This window comes from Hyaena hyaena, unplaced genomic scaffold, assembly GCF_003009895.1.
Source record: "Hyaena hyaena isolate Hyena2069 unplaced genomic scaffold, ASM300989v1 scaffold_76, whole genome shotgun sequence".
Lineage (NCBI taxonomy): Eukaryota > Metazoa > Chordata > Mammalia > Carnivora > Hyaenidae > Hyaena > Hyaena hyaena.
In genome coordinates, this window is record NW_024080709.1 from 363,553 (window position 1) to 383,069 (window position 19,517).

General features: G+C 48.4%; 1 protein-coding gene across 1 annotated transcript in view; it reads right to left on the reverse strand.

Annotated features, from left to right (window-relative positions):
• LOC120232711 (nodal modulator 1) overlaps positions 1-19,517 on the reverse strand; it is a 55,961-nt gene that overhangs the window by 25,427 nt on the left and 11,017 nt on the right. Inside the window, exons 6-16 of the mRNA XM_039233578.1 lie at positions 19,021-19,093; positions 16,426-16,578; positions 15,753-15,890; positions 15,353-15,442; positions 12,677-12,782; positions 12,343-12,493; positions 7,412-7,586; positions 5,921-6,062; positions 4,572-4,703; positions 3,393-3,529; positions 1,936-2,023 (exon numbers count right to left, since the gene is read on the reverse strand). Of these exons, the coding sequence (XP_039089509.1) occupies positions 1,936-2,023; positions 3,393-3,529; positions 4,572-4,703; positions 5,921-6,062; positions 7,412-7,586; positions 12,343-12,493; positions 12,677-12,782; positions 15,353-15,442; positions 15,753-15,890; positions 16,426-16,578; positions 19,021-19,093 (1,385 nt within the window). The remainder of the gene's footprint in view (positions 1-1,935; positions 2,024-3,392; positions 3,530-4,571; positions 4,704-5,920; positions 6,063-7,411; positions 7,587-12,342; positions 12,494-12,676; positions 12,783-15,352; positions 15,443-15,752; positions 15,891-16,425; positions 16,579-19,020; positions 19,094-19,517) is intronic.

Sequence of the window (19,517 nt, forward strand, 5' to 3'; positions counted from 1 at the left end):
ATAATTGAACAACTCACAGTAGTTTAATCTGCACAAACCGAGCTAACAGGGACGTGCAGAAGGAACAGGAAGTACATTTCCGCTGCAGATGGGATTGAGAATTTTCCACTTAACAGATTCTATTAAAGATCCAAAAGATAACCACAGCCTGACCTCCTTCCTAGAAATATTCCTAAAACGGGGCATGGAGGAAAGGCCAGAAATGAAAGAATTGCAGAGAACACATGACCCTGTGTAAGAAACACTCAGATTAGAGGCGTAAGTCATTTGCCAGAGGATACTGACAGTTTCAGGAAGGAGAAAAGTCTGACAATTTATCCCCCCAAATGATCATTAGCCAACCTTTTTGGATGTTCTTCCTACAAAAACCTGAAATTGGTTCAAACCGCGGCTGCTGTTTTCATCACACTGAGGAAGCCTCTGTACAATTACTAGCAGAAAAAAATTCTCCATTCACTTTATTCTTTCATTCTACAAACACTGACAGAGCACTACTATAAACCAGGTACTGTCCAGAGTATGGGGAATACTTTGTATTTCACCTTGAGAACCAAGAGAAGTCGCTGAATTACTCACTACAAAAAGGCAAAATAAAACCACAATGAGATGCCACTTTATACCCACCAGGATGGCTAAAATCAAAAAGTAAAGAACGGTGTGAACACGTGGGCAAACAGGAGCCCTCGTGCACCGCAGGTGGAGCCCCATCAGAAAACAGTTTGGCAGTTTCTTAGACATTCACTTAACAGATTCTATTAAAGATCCAAAAGATAACCACAGCCTGACCTCCTTCCTAAAACAGGGCACGGAGCAAAGCCCAGAAACATTAATGGACCGTATAATCCAGCAATTCCACTCCTGCGTCTCTAACCCTGAAGAGAGGAAAACAGATGTCCACATAAAGACCTGTACACAAATGTTCACAGCAACATGGGTCAGGAGAGCCAAAAACTGGTGCATGGACACACAAAGTGTGATCTAGCCACATGATGGGATCCAGTAAGGAAAAGCCACAAACCACTAACACCTGCTCTGACGTGAGCTTCAAAACACAAGGGTTCAAAACCATGCTAAGTGGGGGCACCTGGGTGGCTCAGTCGGTTAGGCGTCTGGCTTCTGCTCAGGCCATGATCTCGCAGTTCATGGGTTCGAGCCCCGCATCTGGCTCTGTGCTGACAGCTCAGAGTCTGGAGCCTGCTTCAGATTCTGTGTCTCCCCTCTCTCTGACCCTCCCCTGTTCATGCTGTCTCTCTCTCTCAGAAATAAAACATTAAAAAAAAAAAAAAAAAACCATGCTAAGTGAAAGGAGCCAGACAAAATACTGGTATAGTAGGACCTCACCTGTAAGTAATGTCCCAAAAAGGGCCAATCCACAGAGACAGAACACAGGTGAGTGGCTGCCTGGAGCTAGGGGCAGAGATGAACTATAAACGTGCACGAAGATCGCTTCTTCTAAGATGAAAATGCTCTACACTTGATTATGGTTATGTTCGCATAACTGGGTACGTTTACTAAAAATCCTTGTATGTTGTAAATGAGCGAGTTTTCTGGTCTGCAAATTGTACCTCAGTACAGTTGGTAAACAGGAAGAGAAGCCACTGAAGGATTTTAAGCAAGGTGGGAGATGGTCCAATTTTTATCTTAAAAAGATCAGTTTTAAGGAGAGATCGTTGCCCAATGGCGTACTGTTTTTCAAGGGGGAAGGGCCCAGTGGTCTCTACCTAAGTCAAACCCAAGGAGACCAGGAACTCTGCAGCCCCCAGCTCTAATTCTCTGGGTAAAAACAGCACTCCCTCCAGAGGAAAGAAACGGAGAAACAGGGACATGAGCCACAACTGAAATTGAACCAACGTAGGAAAAAAAAAGCCTTTACGACGGTCCTCGGGTGCCTTTCCATTTCTCTAACTCAGAGCCCATCAGTCCTTCCAGACTCACCAGGCTTGGACAGGCAGAATCGGTTGACTCCTTTGGAGAGGTTATAAATCCCCACGTTCTCAGGTCCATTTCCATCCTGATAAAATTCCTAAGGGACCAAAGCCAATACAATGACTTACCAGGGGAGATGGAGACACCAAGATGATTAATAATATTTCTGTTTCTGAACCAGTCGTCTGTTTTACCCATTAATCATCTGAGCAGTTGGGCGCCACAGGAAAATTAAAAACCTTCAAAAACTTCCCGCAAAAACATGCTCTTTTTCACTCAATCAACTAATATTTATTGAGCACCTGCTATGTGATAGACCCAGGGCTGGGCCTGGGTGGCTGACGGGGCTCCTGCTCTCAAGGGGCTTACGTTCTAATACAGGAAGACAGAAAATCCATTGTGATCAACAAAGAAATTAGATTTTGGCTAATAGTAATGGCGTGGTGGGGAAAATGACCGGGGAAGCAGGCTACAGCATGATCACGGCAGGAGCTTCTCAGCTTGCTGGGCCCAGGGCAGGCCATCTCCTAAGCAGGAACCATTACGGCTGCAGCCTGAATGATGAGAGGAAACCAACCACGCGCATCTCCGGGGAAGATGCAGTTCCAGGCAGAGGGAAGCCTGCATGCAAAGGCCCAGAGGAGGGGACGAGCCTGGTGCGCAAGTGGCGAAGGCTGGTAAGCAATGCCCAGGGGGAAAGGCAGACAAAGGAGGAGGAGGTCGGGGTACGGAAGGGCCAGCGTGAAGGAATGTGGATCTTTCCCTAGGAGAAACGAAACCCGCTGCAGAGTTTGAGGGAAGGAACAATTTCCTAAACATGTACCACTGGCTCTCACCGGGCAGCAGCTGACCCATGTCCTGGAATAACAGTGCTTGTCCAGCATTAGGCTGAGTACCTAGAACAGCCCACAGGATCTGGGGACACCAGCCGCGATCCCTCCAAGTGTCCAACGTAAGCGACTGCTTCACTGCCATTCGCCTCAGTTTCTCCACTAGAACCTGACAGTGACATCTGCCACTGTCTGGAGCCAGAAAGTTCTATAAAATTCATGACTGGACCTAGACAGGCCTACAAACATGTTCTCCTTCCTGAAACCCAGGTGGTACCCTGCCCATCAGGGAGACTACCTCAACAAGACAGGAAGGTCTTAGCAGCTCTGCCCTTGGCACTGGAATAGACTAGAGAAATAGTCTATTTCTATTATTAATTTCTATTAATAATGTAGCCATTATTAATAACAGCATACTGGGGCTTCTGGATGGCTCAGTTGCTTAAGCGTCCAACTTCAGCTCAGGTCATGATCTCATGGTTCGTGGGTTCAAGTCCCATGTCAGGCTTTCCTGAATGCGGGGAGAACCGAGGGAGAAATCTGACTTAACTATGGTTATAATATTCTTGGCATGCTGGTCCTTCCTGCTTTCCAAAAGGCCTTCCAAATAAGAGAATCCCCATAAGCCATTCATACCAGAGTGATTGCGTGAGAAAGGGAACATCTCAGCATGTAGCCTGTCTGCCGAAACTCAATTGTGGACACATCATCTTCCAGAACCTCCACCTCCAGACTCTTGTTCTTCCAGCACCAATCTTCATGCATGATGCTTACTGGAAAAGCCACAGCACAGACTCACATGGGCACAGGGCACACCACCTCCCTCAACAAAAAGGGAGGGATCTTTTCATGACTGAATTTTTAAAAATGTATATGTGCAGACACACACACACACACACACATACACACAGAGCTAGTCGTGCTTAGAACAAGTACTAAAGAAAATGAAATCAATGGTTATTAACAGCAACAAGAAAGAAATTCAATGGTACTTAAAGGTTACGCTTACAAGTAAAAATATTTAGGGATCGGCAAACTTTTTCTATAAAGGGACAGAAAGTACTTATTTTCAACTTTGCACATCATGCAGTCAAAAATTCAACTTTGCCTTCATAGCGTATGAGCAGCTATAGAGAAGATGTAAGCAAATGGGTGTGGCTGTGTTTGAATAAAGCTTTATTTATAAAAACAGGCAATTGGCCCTCATTGCCATAGTTTGCCAAAACTTGATACAATAGAAAATGTAATTTCCCAGAAAAAAAGATTACTTTGTAAGCTAGTCATTGCCACTAGTTCGAGCTGAGCTTCGAAAAAGCGGACATACAGGCAATGGGAATTCTCGAACTGCAGGTAAAGAGAACCAATGTTGGCAAGGCACTGGACATACTATATTTCATTTTGTTTGGTACTTTACAGAAAGGCTGTATTACTCCTATTTTAGCAGAGGAAACTGAGTCTCATGGAGATCAAGTAAACCTTCCATGGTCACACATCTGCTAAGTAGACTACGTCACTGTAATTATTTCATGCTCTCTATTCTGGCATTTAGAGTAAAAATGGCATGAATGAGGACACTTTCCCCAAACGGAAGCAGCATGTCGGTTGTCCTAACAAGGTGGCAGTTAGTGCACGGAAGGAACATCAATTCTTACACAATCATCCGTTGCTAAATAATGCACGTTCAAGGTCAAGGGGCAAAGAAGAGTCAAACAAGTAAAGGTATACAGCTGGGATGCAATTTGAGAGGTGGGTTTTAGAAACTACAGAAAGACAGGAAGAATGTGAGGGCCATGAGATGGTGCCTTTGGTTCTTACTTTTGTATTTTCCGGGGAGCACGTTGTCAAAGGTGAAAGTCATTGAGTTGACCTTGCCAGAGAGCTGGAGGCTCCGCTTCTCGCCCTGGCGGCTCAGGGACTGCAGTGTCACCAGCAGGTCGCCGCAAGTGTCTGCGGAGAAAAGGCAGGAAGAAAGGCTTCATTTGCCTGCCCTCACCAAGCACGGCACAGGTTTGAACCCTCCACCGCTGTGTGCTGCTGGCCACCACTTATCTCCTGAAGGGCAGTGCCGGCAAAGCCAGCGTGCATCTACTTGACTCCAAGACGTCTCCCCTGTGGGTCGTCCGTACCACACAATGAAGCCACCGAGGGAGAAAGCGACCCCATCACTTACTGAATACCCCCGTGTGAGGCACAGAAGACCGGGAGAGGGAAAACGGTGTTACAGAATACCTACTATGTCAGATGCAAGGTGAAACGTGGGAAGTGACGTTTATGGGGCACCAGCAGAAGCCAGAAAAAAAGGAAGAAAGATCTGGGGCACCTGTGTGGCTCAGGTGGTCAAGCGGCCAACTTCAGCTCAGGTCATGATCTCATGGTTCGTGGGTTCGAGCCCCATATCGGGCTCTGTGCTGACAGCTCAGAGCCTGGACCCTGCCTCAGATTCTGTATCTCCCTCTCTCTCTCTGCCCCTCCCCTGCTCATGTTCTGTGACTCTCTCTCAAAAATAAAATAAACATTAAAAAAAGGAAGAAAGATGGTGGAACCTTATTGAATGGCACAGAACTAGGCCCTTTATCATCATCCTAACACTTCCTGTAATAGCAAAGATTTGCATGACTTTTGCTGGGTTCCAAATACTCACACAGGCTATACATGCACTAACTTGTTTGATCCTCACAACAACCCTGGGAGGCAGGCACGGTTATTACCTCCATATTGCAGAGGAGAGACTCAAAGCACAGAGAGGTTAAGTAACGTGCTCCAAGTCACACAGTGAGGGTTCAAGCCCTTAAGTCTGGTTTCAGAGTCCATGTTCTTAACGTGTGTGCCACACAGCTTGACATAACACTTTTAAGATCCCCTGAATGCCATTAATATTCCCATTCTACAGAAGAAAAACTGCGGCTGGGCAAGTAAGTGCTTACTGTCTCACAGCTGGTGACTGACAGAGCTGGGAAAAAAGAAACCCATGTGTTCTTTTAGGAGCCAAAGCAGAAATGCTCCAAGAGAAATGTTTCTGGTGACACCGTGTGGCACTTACTCAGAATCGTACACAATATGGATCCACCTTTAACACTATCCCACAGGGAACAGCTCACCAAAAATCCCACCTACCTGCCTACTTCTTTGAAGCCATCTGTTCTTGCTTTCAAGTGACATCTTACCCAAACAGGAGACTTTCCCAGAAACCGATGCCAAGAACTGTACGAAGGCCACGTCCATCACGGGCCTATCGGTCACGGTAAGAGGGAACGTGTGGGGTTTCAAGGTCAGCCCCGCTCTGGTCTCCGCCTCAGGGACCATCACCTGCGGAACACACAGGACTTCAGCGTCGGCATCGAGGCTGCAGCCCCCCGGCCAGCAGAGCCCCAGAATGTTCACCTGGGCCCAAGTACTTTGAAGGGCGGAGGTTCATTGCTAGGCTGAGTTTTATAATCACAACAAATCCTCAAATGGGCCATGTGAAGAAAACACATTTCTAACGAGATACAGAAGAGCCAGGCTTCGGCCGGGCACGGCATGCACAAAGGGGTACCTGTGGCACAGGGCTGTCACCCATAACTGGGGGGAAACTGTTAAATCCCAGAACCTTCCGGCTTGAGGTCACTCAGGACAGAAGTTATGAACCTGTCAATACTATGCAGATGAGCTCCTGGCAGAATTCAGCCTTTTTCCCTGGGCCCTTTCTTAGGCTAAGAAGGAGGACTAGGGAAGAGTCCAGTCGGCTACTTCATCCCAAGTAAAGTTCACCTCCCAAAGCTGCCCTTCCTTGGAAAGTCCCTTATGCTTCAAAAGGGCTTCCAAAGGCTTGTCAGTGCGGCCAACTTCACAAGAGCTGGCTGGCTGGTGAAGAGGCTATGAACGCACACACCACACTTCAGTGGAAGCAGGAAAACCACTCTCCCCTGACTCTATCTCCTCACAGCGGACACCCACCTGCTCTAGGGGAGAGCACAGGCTCAGAGGGACCCTCCGAGCCCCCTCACCTGCCTTTCTTCAGGGAGGAAGAGCAGCAGCTGACTGGACAGATGAGAGCCAGAGCCGCACTGGGCAGCCGTCCCGTGAACAGGGCCGCGGCACTGAAAGGCACAGTGTGCTGACCTCGGGCTCCATCCATCTCTCGCCTGCTGCCCCGACCAGTGCTGAGGCCTTCGCCCCTGCGGTGAGGCCACAGGCCAGGGTCTCCCCGGCTTCTCTGCCTGCCTCGATGGAGAAATCAGATGGTGCCTGACCAGTCATCCTGAATTCAGGCCGAGGTGGGAAACACAAGCTCTGTGCTGGCCTCGGGGGCCGGAAGCCGTGCACTGTGGAACCACCATCCATAAAGGGTGAATTTGGATCTTCTTTGGGACCTACGGGTAGTCTATAGCAGCCAGAAGGCCTCAGAAGGTGGAGGTGTGGGTGGCAATCTGAAAGCAATGCCTCATAAACATCGGGACTGGAGAAAAGAGGCACCTGAGTACCACTTTCAAACTGGGTGCCGTCTGCTCTGCTGTGACAGGAGGGACGTAAAGGCTTCAAAGTAAAACAATGGGAATAAAAATGCTCTTCTGGAACCGCATTCTGACTGATACTAAGCCTTTTAAAAATTACCAAGTGTCTTAAATATCTTCAATAAAACATCAAGTACTTAAATCAAACAAAGCTCATCGTACCTGGACTTTGTAGGTCCCTGGTTTTGCTTTAAAACAAAATGATCCATGAGCGTCCGTCTCCACGGAGACCAAAGGCTTGTCCTTGTCTTGAGGCGACAGGACGACTTTGTATTTACTCATCTGCTTGACAGTGTCGGGGAAGCGAATGACCGATATCTGGCCACAGACGCTGAACCTGCAACGAGGGACCATGCATCGTGGCGTGAGAGCTCAGCTGTAACGGGAGAGGCGCTGACCCGCCCCGGCGGCACGTCCCTCGTCCTGCCCTGGTCCCGGGGACGGGTTCCACCTTAACAAAGACACGAAAGCAGCCCGAGTGCCTCCAGTTTCAAAAAGCAACCGTCAGCAGGAAGATGAGCCTCTTCGTGCGTCAGAGAAGAGGCAGAGCGGAGGCCGAGGCCAGGGCTGCGGGTGTGTCCTGGGTGACCTCTGCCAGCCCCCACTGAGAAAATCGGCAGATGAGAAACATGTTTCGGGTACAGTGGATCCGGGACGGCGGCACGGCCTCGGCCTGAGAATGTGGGCCAGGGCCTGCACGCAGGAGCTGTGAGCAGCCAAGAACGCTGTGGCGCTGCCCGGGCCACAACACGGCACCTCCCTCACCTGTGATTAGATGTAATTCATGGATAAAAGCCATCGGGGAGATGTGAACAGAAAGGTAATTGAGTTAAAAAAAATTACTAAGCTACAACTGAGCTCCAGGAGCCGTCACAGCGGCTTCTAACCGAAAGGCCCTGGTCAGGTAAGGACTCACACCGGAGGCTCTAAGTGAGCAGCATGTTAAGTGCTGCAAAGTGTCCCCAGAGAAGCACATGACAGGCCTGTCCCTTCCTGCTCAGGCCCAGCAAAGGCCACCACGCTGCACGGGGACGCTCCTCATGTTTCAGTGGCACACCTCTGGAGGCCCCCGTCATGCCTTCAGCTGACCAAGGCTTGGAGTTTCTAATCCTGAAGCATCGTTTTAGTTAAGATCAGTCATCACTTTGGACAGAAAGAGAGTAAGTTGGGTTCGATGCTGGATAATCACAGGGTGCCCTCAATGCTGGAATGCCCACCCAGCGGCAAATAAAAACAGCACAAAACAGCACAGCAAGGAGATGCTGTGTGCACAGCCTAAGGACGGGGACAAGCCAGGCGTCTCCGCAGGGTGAAGCGACCAGCCTCCACGTGAGCTTATGATCTAGAGCAGGGGTCAAGGAGCTATGGCCCATGTGCCAAATCCAGCCAGCTGCCTGATTCTGGATGGACCATGGGCCAAGAAGGGTGTTCATACTTTTACTTCCATACTTCTGAAGGGTTAAAAGAGGGGCGGAAAAATCAAAACAACAATAGTCTGACACACAAAAATCATACGAAGTTCAAATTTCAGGGTGCTAAATAAATATTAATTGGAGCACAGCCACACCTGTCATTTATGAACTGGCTATGGTGCGTTTTGTCATAGAGGCCACATGGCCCGTGAAGGCCACCGTATCTATTTTCTGGCCCTTCACAGAGAAAGTGTGCAGGTCCCTGATCTACATTTAAAGGCACACATTTTGGTTCTCACTTTCCCCTTCTGGGCACTTTCAGAGTAAAAGGACAGGAAGGGAATACTGGTGAGGTTTTTTTGTTTGTTTGTTTTTAATGTTTATCATGAGAGAGAGAGAAAGCACGAGCAAGAACATGAGCAGGGGAGGGGCAGAGATAGGAGAGAGAGAACCCCAGGCAGGCTCCATGCTGCCAGCAAGGAGCCCAACAAAGGGGCTCAAGATCATGACCTGAGCCAGAACGGAAGAGTCAGACCCCTGCCTGCTGGGCCACCTAGGCGCCCTAACTGGTGAGCTGTTCTTAAGGACCTTTCATATTATCTTAATTTATATACATGTCCTGAGGAATGTCACCTTTTTGTTCTAAACTGAACCTCTGTGCCTCTCAATGTTTTAAATATTTTAACCATCCCACCAATTTTAGCTCATATTATCAAAGACAACAGTCTAGTGACCCCAAACCTCAAATGTATATTGGCTTTAGCTTTAAAAAAAAAAAAAAACTAAAAAGCTGGTAGGACAGTGCTGTGTTATACTGAAGCCCTCAAAATTGATTTGTGTTGGGGCACCTGGGTGGCTGAGTCAGTTAAGCAACTGACTTTAGCTCGGGTCATGATCTCACAGTTCAGGAGTTCGAGCCCTGCGTCGGGCTCTGTGCTGACAGCTCAGAGTCTGGAGCTGCTTCAGATTCTGTGTCTCCCTCTCTCTCTACCCTTCCTCCCTTGTCCTCTGTCTCTTTCTCAAAATAAAAAAACATAAAAAAAAATAGATTTGTGTCAACAAATTCCTTCATCAGAGTTGAATACATTTATGGATAGAAATTGATGATTTTGATGCATTAGAAGATACTGATATTCTCACAGTCGTTTGGACAGAAGCCAAAGCGTTTCCTTCTCAAATAAACTGGGAATTAGTTTTTAAGTTAAGAAAATATGAATGTGTTAAAAGGCAAATGTGCTATGTTGGCCCAAAAGGAAAATGAATTTTTCCAAAGATGCTCGACAAGGGTCCTTTTTCTTTCCTTTGACCCAAATATTTATTTTTAAGAAAAAAATAAGAGTATCAACCCCCATTTCTGTGAATAGTGTCTCCTCTATCTACATAGTTGCTCAAATAAGAAATCTGGGACCCCGATGGCCCAAGGCCCACTGCCCAATCCCCACATTATCTATCAAACGCATCTACTTCCTGTTCTCCCCTGCTGGTGCTCTGGACCCGCCACCACACCATCTCCTCCAGAGAAGTGTCACCGTTCCCCATCAAGTCCCTCCGCCAACACTCTGGCTTCCCTGACATCCCTTCTCCACACAGTAGCCAGAGCAGGAGAAACAAAATTATTCTAAATGCCCTGATCCATCTGGCTCCCTTGTCGAAAACACTTCAACAGCTTTCCATCATGTCTGGGGACAAGAGCCCACCTCCACAACCCGGCGACAGGCTCTCTAGCCTCACCAGCTGCCTCCAGCCACGCTGGCCACCTTCCAGAAAGCTCCTCTCCTGCCCCACTGGGCCTTGGAACACATCGTTCCTGCTGTTTGGGAAGCTTCACTCGGCTAACCGCGAGTTCCCAGTGAGGGTCCTCGAGGGGCCCTGGTGCCCTTCCCTGCACACCTACCGGAACTTACTACCACAAGTTACCTGGTTCAAGCCTGTCTCCCCAGGAAGACAAAAGCCCCGTCTCTGTCCTGCTAGTTTGGTTCACTGTCACACACCAGCCTTTACCACAGTGCCTCACCCCGAGTAGTTGCTCAAAAATGTTTATGAAGGAAAAGGAGACAGGGTGTGAATCCAGAATGATTTTCTGAGCTCTAGAGCAACAGAGGCAGAAGTACCGGGTTCCAATGATGATGTACTTCCTCGTCTCCCAGTTGCCACAGAGCCCTCTGACCTTGACCCCTACCCATCTACAGAAAATGTCACCATGGCCTCCTCAGTGACCAAGCCAATACACTGTGCTTTCAGGGCTCAGCCCCCGGGCCTCCCTGACACTCAGGTGCCACCGGGTACCTAAACTCCGCTGCCTGGATCCTCTGAGGCCGCCCCCAAAACCCCAGCATTCCATTTTTGGTCTACTGTTCTACCTCTACCTGCTCTGCCACATCTGAGGTGCTGGCGGCCACCTGGCCTCAGCTCCATCTACTGAGGCGCCTGGTGAAGAGCGCCACCTAGTGGTCCTACAGACCCGGAGGCCAAGCCCGGACCCTTGTCACCTGCGGGGTCCCTGTGCCCTGCCCACAGCCATCCTGCCCCTCAAGCTGGGAACCCCTAAACACTTTTCCAGCCTGTCCCTGATTTCCCTGTAAGGCGAGCCCTCATCAAGTCTGTTTTCACACCACCTGTGCCCCAGTCCTGTCCCCTTCATGGCCACCCTCCACCACGGCCGCCGGGGTGTCTCAGGGAAAACAAAAACCTAACCATGTCACCTCCGAGCTCAAAACCGATCACCGGCCAACAGACCCCTGGGAGAGAAAGCCCCGTTCTTCCAGTGGGGGTGTGAAGACGTCCTCTGAGATCCGCCCGTCCGGCCTCGTCACTCTCCTCGTCCTGCCCGGAGTCTCCAAGCCTTTGCTCGCACTGCCTCTCTCCAGGGAGACCCTGCCCTGCTCCGGCCAAGCCCCAGTTCGGTGAGCGCCTCTGCTGTCTCAGACACAGACGGCGACGGCCCTGCGCCAGGCCTGTCACACGGGTGAGACAAGGACCCGAGACCTGACTCCTCAGCCTGGGTTCTTTGCACCACATGGTCTCGCTGCAGGATAAAAGTGCACGAATTCAACCACCGGGTGACCCCTCATGTATTCGTGGTACGTACAACACAGTAACCTGACCGTGATCAGAAGCATTTATGACAAACTTTTCTCAAGCAACTGCACTATCTTCCAAAGTCCTCAAGAGCTAAGCCATGGAAGGTCTTGGAGATGTGGAGTCAGACATGAGAGATCTTCTTCTAACTTAGACCCATTTTATCTTTGAAGCCAAACAATTTTCCTTAAGTATCTACATTAAGAGTACCTTCAGTTTATAAAACTTAGCAATAACCTTTCTAAATTTTTTTTCATTTTATTTTAGAAAAAGACAGAGAGTGGGGGAAAGGGGCAGAGAGAGAGAGAGAGAGAGAGAGAGAGAGAGAGAGAGAATCCCAAGCAGGCTCCACACTCAGCACGAAGCCCCATGCAGGGCTCATCCCACAATCTCAGGATCTAAGCCGACATCAAGAGTCGAACACTCGACTGGCTGAGCCACCCAGGCGCCCCAGCACTTCTCTTTCTAAGAAAGCCAGCCTGGTTTCTAAAACCCAATGTGGAACCTTGGCAGAATCACACAGTCAGATCGAAGGTAATTCTGTTCTCTGCCAGCTGTCAATGTCCATGCTGGTACTTCCAGAAACAAACACAATGAGCTTACCCTGTTGCAATGATGTCAGCCAGCTGAGGTGTGTTCGGTGCAATTTTGATGGTAACAGTTTCAAAGTAGAGGTGCTCTTTCTGAGCGTGGATGGTGTATGTCCCAGTCGTGATGTTCTCCAGGCGGAACGAGCCATCAGCTTTTGTTTTGACTAGAAAACAAAAACATGCAAACAGAAGATGAGCCAAGAACAGCAGATCCCCTCCATCTGCACAACAATGCTGAAGACAAAAGGCTGGCGTGTTTTCAGTCATTAAGATGGTTTCCTTCCCATTTCTCTCTGTGATCAAAGACCAGCACTGGCAGAGTCCCGGGGGCCCACGCCTCTGCCGACCTTTGATCTGGCTGTTCAGGGTGACCACCGCCTCTGGAACACCTTCTCCCTCGGGTCCATTCAGGACCCTCCCGGTGACAGAGAATCCCATGACGTGGAACACGGGCTGAAAGGCGAAGAACAGGAAGAAGGTTCATGTGTGCCTGAGCACAAAAGCCTCCCTGGTTCACTCAGGCCACCACCCAGTGAGGCGACGGCTCAGCACGGCTGCCCAGGCAGGAGCGTTGTGCGCCAGCCAGGCCCCCCGGCCCCGCACTCACGCTGCCCCCACACCGCTGCATTCTCCCAGGGTCTGCCTGCTTTCCTATGTCCCCTGTCTCATGTCTGTGAAGTAACTGAATAAAAAAGATCTAGAAGCTTACTCCCCTGGTTAAAGCTCACATAGTCAAACTTGAGAGAGCCCCCCACCCTCGCTCCCACCTGCCTCTTCCCCTCCAGATGCTCCCCATTCTGGTGAACCACCCTCCGCTAGCCCCAGCGCCGCCTGGGACCCCTCCCCACACCCCGACACCAGTCCATCCTCTGCATCCCACCCCAGTCTCTTCTCACCGTGGCCCAGATTCAAGGCCTTGTTCCCTCCCCCTGGGCCATCGTCCTCCCTCGCCATGGCACCCCGTGTTTGGCTGACACGTGTGTGTGCCCCTGCTTGTGAGTGCCAGGGCTCTGCTCTCCCCGGAGTCGCTGTGTCCCAGCCCCCCCGGTCTCTGCGGCCTCCAGCTGACCACATTCATGTTGGGCAGACACGCCTCACACGGGTCTCCTACACCAGCTGCTCCCTCGGCCTGGGTCACTCTCTTCCGCACGTGGAGATGGGGGAGGAGGCCGCTCCTTCTCACCACTCAGGTTTCGGCTCAAACCATCAGCACCTCCGTCTGAGAGGCCTTCTCTGACTGTCCGTCCCATCTCAGGGGCCCTGCCTCTGGCCCTGGCCGGTCATTATCAATCACACGACCCTATTTTATTCGCTTCATCAGAAGCGTCAGATATTTCAATATCTGAAATGACCTCATTTGATTTCTTATTGTCTGTCCAACTCCTATTAGAATGCAAGCTCCATGAACAGAGGGACCTTTTCTGTCTTAGTCAGTTGGTACACAGTAGGCACTCAATAAATCGCTCCCGAATGAATGAATGAATATATGCATGCATACAGACAACAGCATTTGAGAGAATTTCAAAAAAATAAAATGGCTTTTTAAAAATTCAAGTAGGCCCTCTTGATCCTTCTAACAAGATGCAGCTTACCCACTCACTGATCCCTGTGTTCACCCAACAACTACTTTTAAGAGACACCTACTATATGCCAGGCACTAAGTCACAGTAGGAGTAAAGAAAGACACTCTGACGGCTCCTGACCTCATGCAGTTCACAGGCCGCTCCGTGAAATTTTATTCATCTCTCTGTTTAGAAACCTGCATTTGGCTGAGAGTGCCCTTCCCCGCTCACCTGCCCCCGCCCTTCTGCGCCACCCCTGTAAGCAAGCGAGGACATCTTTGCACCCTCCGCCCGCCTCCAGCACACACAAAACAGTCAAGTGCTTTACAGAACCTTAAAAAGCAGTCAGAACCCCACTGAGCATGTGACTTAAAAGCTAGCTCCTACCAATTTAAGCTACTTTAACATAGTACTTTCAAATATAACATTAAAAGAAAGTGATTAAAATCTAACTTTTTCAATAACTGTAACGCTGGGAGGTCCATTTATGAAGACTACTATTTTCTTTGGGGATCTGCTCAATCTAGCAAATTTTCTACAGTAACCATTATCTACCTCTGTAATTAAAGATAAAATGTGATGGAAAACACATCTGCCATCTATTTTAGGAGCTAAGGGGTTTGTCAGGCTGCTTTTCACCAAATCCATCAGCCCACCTCTCACTCGCCCTTCCCTGCAGCCCAAGCACAGCTCTCACCTGGCTTATGGCCACAGCCTCCTGACTGCCTCCACCTTGCCCCCTGCAACGTCTCCTCAACATGACTGCCTGAGGAATCACACCTCTCCTCTGCTCAGAGCCTCAGTGGCCCGCCAGGTCCTATACAATGTCCCCACCGTCATTCCCTTCCCCATGCCCTCCATCCCAGCCACTCCGGCCTCCTTCGGGTCCCCCAAACCCTCTAGGCACACTCCGGCCTCAGGACCTTTGCACCTGCCACTCCCTCCATCTCAAACACTTCCCACCCTGCCTCTTCCCACTCGGGTTGTTGCTCAAACACCCCCCTCCCGGTGAAGACTTCCAAGAGCGCCCTGAAGACCACAACCCATCTCAGCCCTGAAAGTGTCACCTCCTTCCTTGCTTTATTCTCCTACACGACATAGACTAGCTAATTCACCTATCGGAGCCACCGAGTTCTGAAAGAACAGAATTTTGTGCCTTGTTGGGTCCCCCTGTACACCCACCCCTGTGACAGTACCTGACCTGTCTGGCACTGGCCTGCACTAAATACACTTCATCACACAAAGTAGCTACAACTCGGGCTCCAATATTTTGAGATGAAGAAATTACGTGAGAGGGGATCCCAAGCTAAACTGGAACAGAGCACAAGATTCTGTTTTTGCCAAGAGCTCAGCCCTTATAGATAAAATACTGGTTGTTTTTTCTTAAACATGTTTGCCACACCTGTGCCCAGGGATGGGCAACTTGAACACCCATCCCGCCAGAAGGCAGGCAGGTCTTACCTCGATTTTCAGGCTGTCATGTTCCACTGTAAAGTCACGTCTAGAAGGAGCAACGTCAAAGGTGATCCTCTCTCCTCTGTAGAAGGGGATCTAGAAGGAAGGGTTCATTACGAAGAGCCAACAAGATTCAACCATAGAAATTAATAATTGACCCAACAGGCCACAAATGACAAGGGGCTTGAGGCGATCCAAGAGGCAAAATATTAATCCTGCTGCCGATCTTAAAATAGGAAGGCCCAAACTTTCCGCAGCTAAATCTCGTCTTAAATAACTACGCTAAATAAAATGGTCACGAAACTGCAGGTTAGTCATTCATTTCTTTCAACACCCACATGGCATCAACTGTCGCTGCGTCATAAGGGTCCCGAACATCCACAGGACGCAGATCTCCTCCACTCACCACAGTGTAGTCCCCACTTGGCAAGGAATAGAAGGAGAAGGAGCCATCTTCTTTGGAGACAGCGTAGCACAAATACACCAGACTCTCGTCTTGGGGCTGGAAGCCGGGCACTGGCGAGATGTTGCAGCCCAGGACATCCTATGCCAAGAGGAGGGGAAGTGGTCAAAATGACTTCCTTTTCCACTTATGTGCTCTGACCACCACAAAGAGCCACACTATTGGAGATTTTTCTAAGCTTTATGTCATGAGGTACGTACTTCTGAAATTCGTAGTAGTAGAGATAAAAGGAACACAGGCTTTTTTACACTCAAGTGGAGAAGTTAAAAGTGGGCACGGTCTCCTTGGAAAAAAAAGACACAATGGTCTTTCTGTACAACCGGTCACCACTCTCGACAAGAAAACGGAGCGCAGGAAGATGAAGTGGCCAGCCCACAGAGCCAGCAAGAGGCAGTGTGGGGATGGGTGTGCACCCGGAGTTGGCGGATTTCCAGGCCTGCGCTCCCGCCATCAGAGACACTCAGCTTCTTGGGAGGCAACCAAGCAACACAACGTTCTTAAATGTGGAGACCAGACGGCCGCCCTGAGCTGCACTGTCAGCAATGGGTTCTCGGTCACTAAGCCCATAGCTCCGCCTTCCCACAAGCTCGTCCGCTCTCCACTTTTCTTTACTCACCTCTTTGGATACTACAGATGAAAAGAGAAGAAACTTCACCCCTTTCATGGGCTCCCCGTCGCTGCGGACAGAGCCAGACACGTTGTAGCCAGCCACTATGAGGGGGCTGGCGGCGTGTGCATTGGAATTGGTCACCCGCACGGTGGTGCTCGCCTAGGAAAAGGGGGTTTTTAACTTCCCGAACAACAACCCCTCAGAGTGTTCAACATGCAGACAGGCTTCGCCGAAACAGTAATAGGGGCGCCTGGGTGGCTCCTCAGTCAAGCCTCTGGACTCTTGATTTCAGATCAGGTCATAATCTCTCGTTCGAGTCTTGCATCAGGCTCTGTGCTGACAGCACAGTTGGGAATCTCTGTCTCCCTCTCTCTCTGCCCGTTCCCTGCTCACTCTCTAGTTCTCTCTCAAAATAAATAAATAAACATTAAGAAAAAATAACAGGGGTGGGGTAACATGGAAGATTGGGAGTGTAATGTGATCACAACCATGTGTTCACAAGCAAAATGAATTGAAACGTGGCAAAACCTAGACCACAATGATGACTTCCCTTGCATGGTAACATTTTACTTTTATCTTTTTGCACCTTCCTAATTGTCTGCCTCTGTTACCTCCTGCTGCCATGCTGGTCTATCTGTTCCAATTTTTCTAAATGAACATGCTTTCCCCCCGATATTTAATGGTATGTATGCATGTATTTTTAAAGCTGTCTGCCAAAGCCGTTTACGTGGAGAAAAATGCACACGTTCAAGGTGTACGGCACAGTGATTTTTCACGAACTGAACCCACCCTGTGACCAGCACCTCCAAACAGAATGGAACCAGCACCCAGAAGCCCCTTCACGCTCATTTCCACGGCACTACCCCCCAGGAGCGCTCATTATCCTGACTTTTAACACCATGCCCTACTTTGAAACACAATTTTCTATTAATAAACTCAAATTCCTTTATGCATATAAGTAACAAGGTAACCCTTAAAATTTACTCTCATCAAAATGTATAAGTTAGGTTTGTTTGTTTTTAAGCCATGAGTTTTAAACAAAACATTTTTAAGACCCTGAAAACTGGCAATCATAAACTGTATACAGATAAGTCTAGGTGTGAAACCATACAATCCATTATAAATGTGCAAAACCTTTTCAGTAAAAACAGAAATACTGATTCTGATGGTTCCTTAACAAGAATGAGACACAGTCACAGGGCGCGTGGGTGGCTCAGTCAGTTAAGCATCCAACTTTGGCTCAGGTCATGATTTGACGGTTCACGGATTCAAGCCCTGTGTTGGGCTATGTGCTGACAGCTCAGAGCCTGGAGTCTGCTTTGGATTCTGTGTCTCGCTCTCCCTCTGCCCCTCCCCTACTCAATGCTCTCTCAAAAATAAATAAATGTTAAAAAAAAAAGGTATTAAAAAAAGGAATGAGACACAGTCTCAAAACTAATATAAAAGTTAATGTGTTGAAATGCTCTTTATATCTTTCTTCAACTGTTTTTCTACAGATTACAAAACCTCACCTTGTCTGTTTCTTCCTTTTTTGATGTCTTAGTACAAATGATTTCCATCAAGCAAAAAGATATAAAGACTATGCTAAAGAACACTTATATACACTCTAACAAGCTAAAGAAATAAAAGCAGAAATAAAACTCAGGACCCTTGCATACCTCCAAATCCCCCAACTACCTCCCTCTATGGATATCAATGTCGTTAATGGATTTGGGGTCTGCCATTCCCATGCACAGTGCCAAGCTTTTTCTACACAGGAAGTACCCTGAATGTTTTTAACTACTATCTAAACAATACTGTGTTTCCTCACCCTCAGCTACTTGCTGTTTTCCCTCAACTTGATGGGGTTTGTTTTAAAAAATGTCTATTTATTTTTGGAGAGAGAAAGAGAGAAACAGTGTGAACGAGGGGGGGTCAGAGAGAGAGGGAGATACAGAATCTGAAGCAGGCTCCAGGCTCTGAGCTGTCAGCAAAGAGCCCGACGCAGGGCTCGAACTCCCAAACTGCGAGAACACGACCTGAGCCCAAGTCAGACGCTTAACCGACTAAGTCACCCAGGCGCCCTCCTAACTTTATGTTTTAAAACGTGCTCCTACTGATCCACGCAGCTCTGGCTCATTCACCACTGCCATCCTACTGAATTCCACTGTGTGATGAAACCACTCTACGCCTAACGGGCACTCAGGTTGCTTACAATATTTTGCTAACAAAATTGCAATAAACATTCTTTTACGTTCTTCTTGAGCACATGTATAATGGTTTCTAGAAAGTTAAGTGTATTTATAGATTGCTGTTTCACACTGGAAAAAGAACAACAAATAAATCTCATCGGGTCCTTCTGGTGTTGATTCAGCTTAAAATAGCTACAGTTAATAACAGACCTATTTCACAGCAGGAAGACAATATTGTCACCTAAAACCAAAAGCAACATCTGCTACAGTGAGTTTTGTCTTATAAATACCACCAAACCAATCAGTAGCACTGTCGTTTTTTTATCTACTTCCAGAAAAACCGTAAACCCATTTCATATCTTGAATCGAAACCCCTATGTTTGTCCCCAAACCAGAACACTGTTGGCACAGCTATCGACATAATACTCACCTCCTTCAATGCCCAGGTTGGATGAGTTGCAAGAATTTCATAATCTCCAGGAAGAACTTTAAAAAATGCAAACCTAAGAAACACAAAGAGCCAATAAACTTTCTTTCAACAACCCAAGTATACTAATTTATGACTAGAAAGCACTAGAAAACAAGGTTCGAGGCTTCCTGGGTGGCTCAGTTGGTTGTGTCCGACTTCAGCTCAGGTCATGATCTCACAGTTCGTGGCTTAGAGCCCCATGTCGGGCTCTGTGCTGACAGCTCAGAGCCTGGAGTCTGCTTCACATTCTGTGTGTCTCTCTCTCTGACCCTCCCCTGCTCACATTGCCTCTCTCTCTCTCTCAGAAATAAATAAAACATTAAAAAAATTTTTTTAAAAGAAAATAATGTTCGAATTATCACAAACTAGCCATTAGCTGGCTAAAGGAGCATAAACAAAATTCGATCCTTCGCTGTGCAAATCCATAGCAGGAAGCACTTATTGAGTACTTACTATAT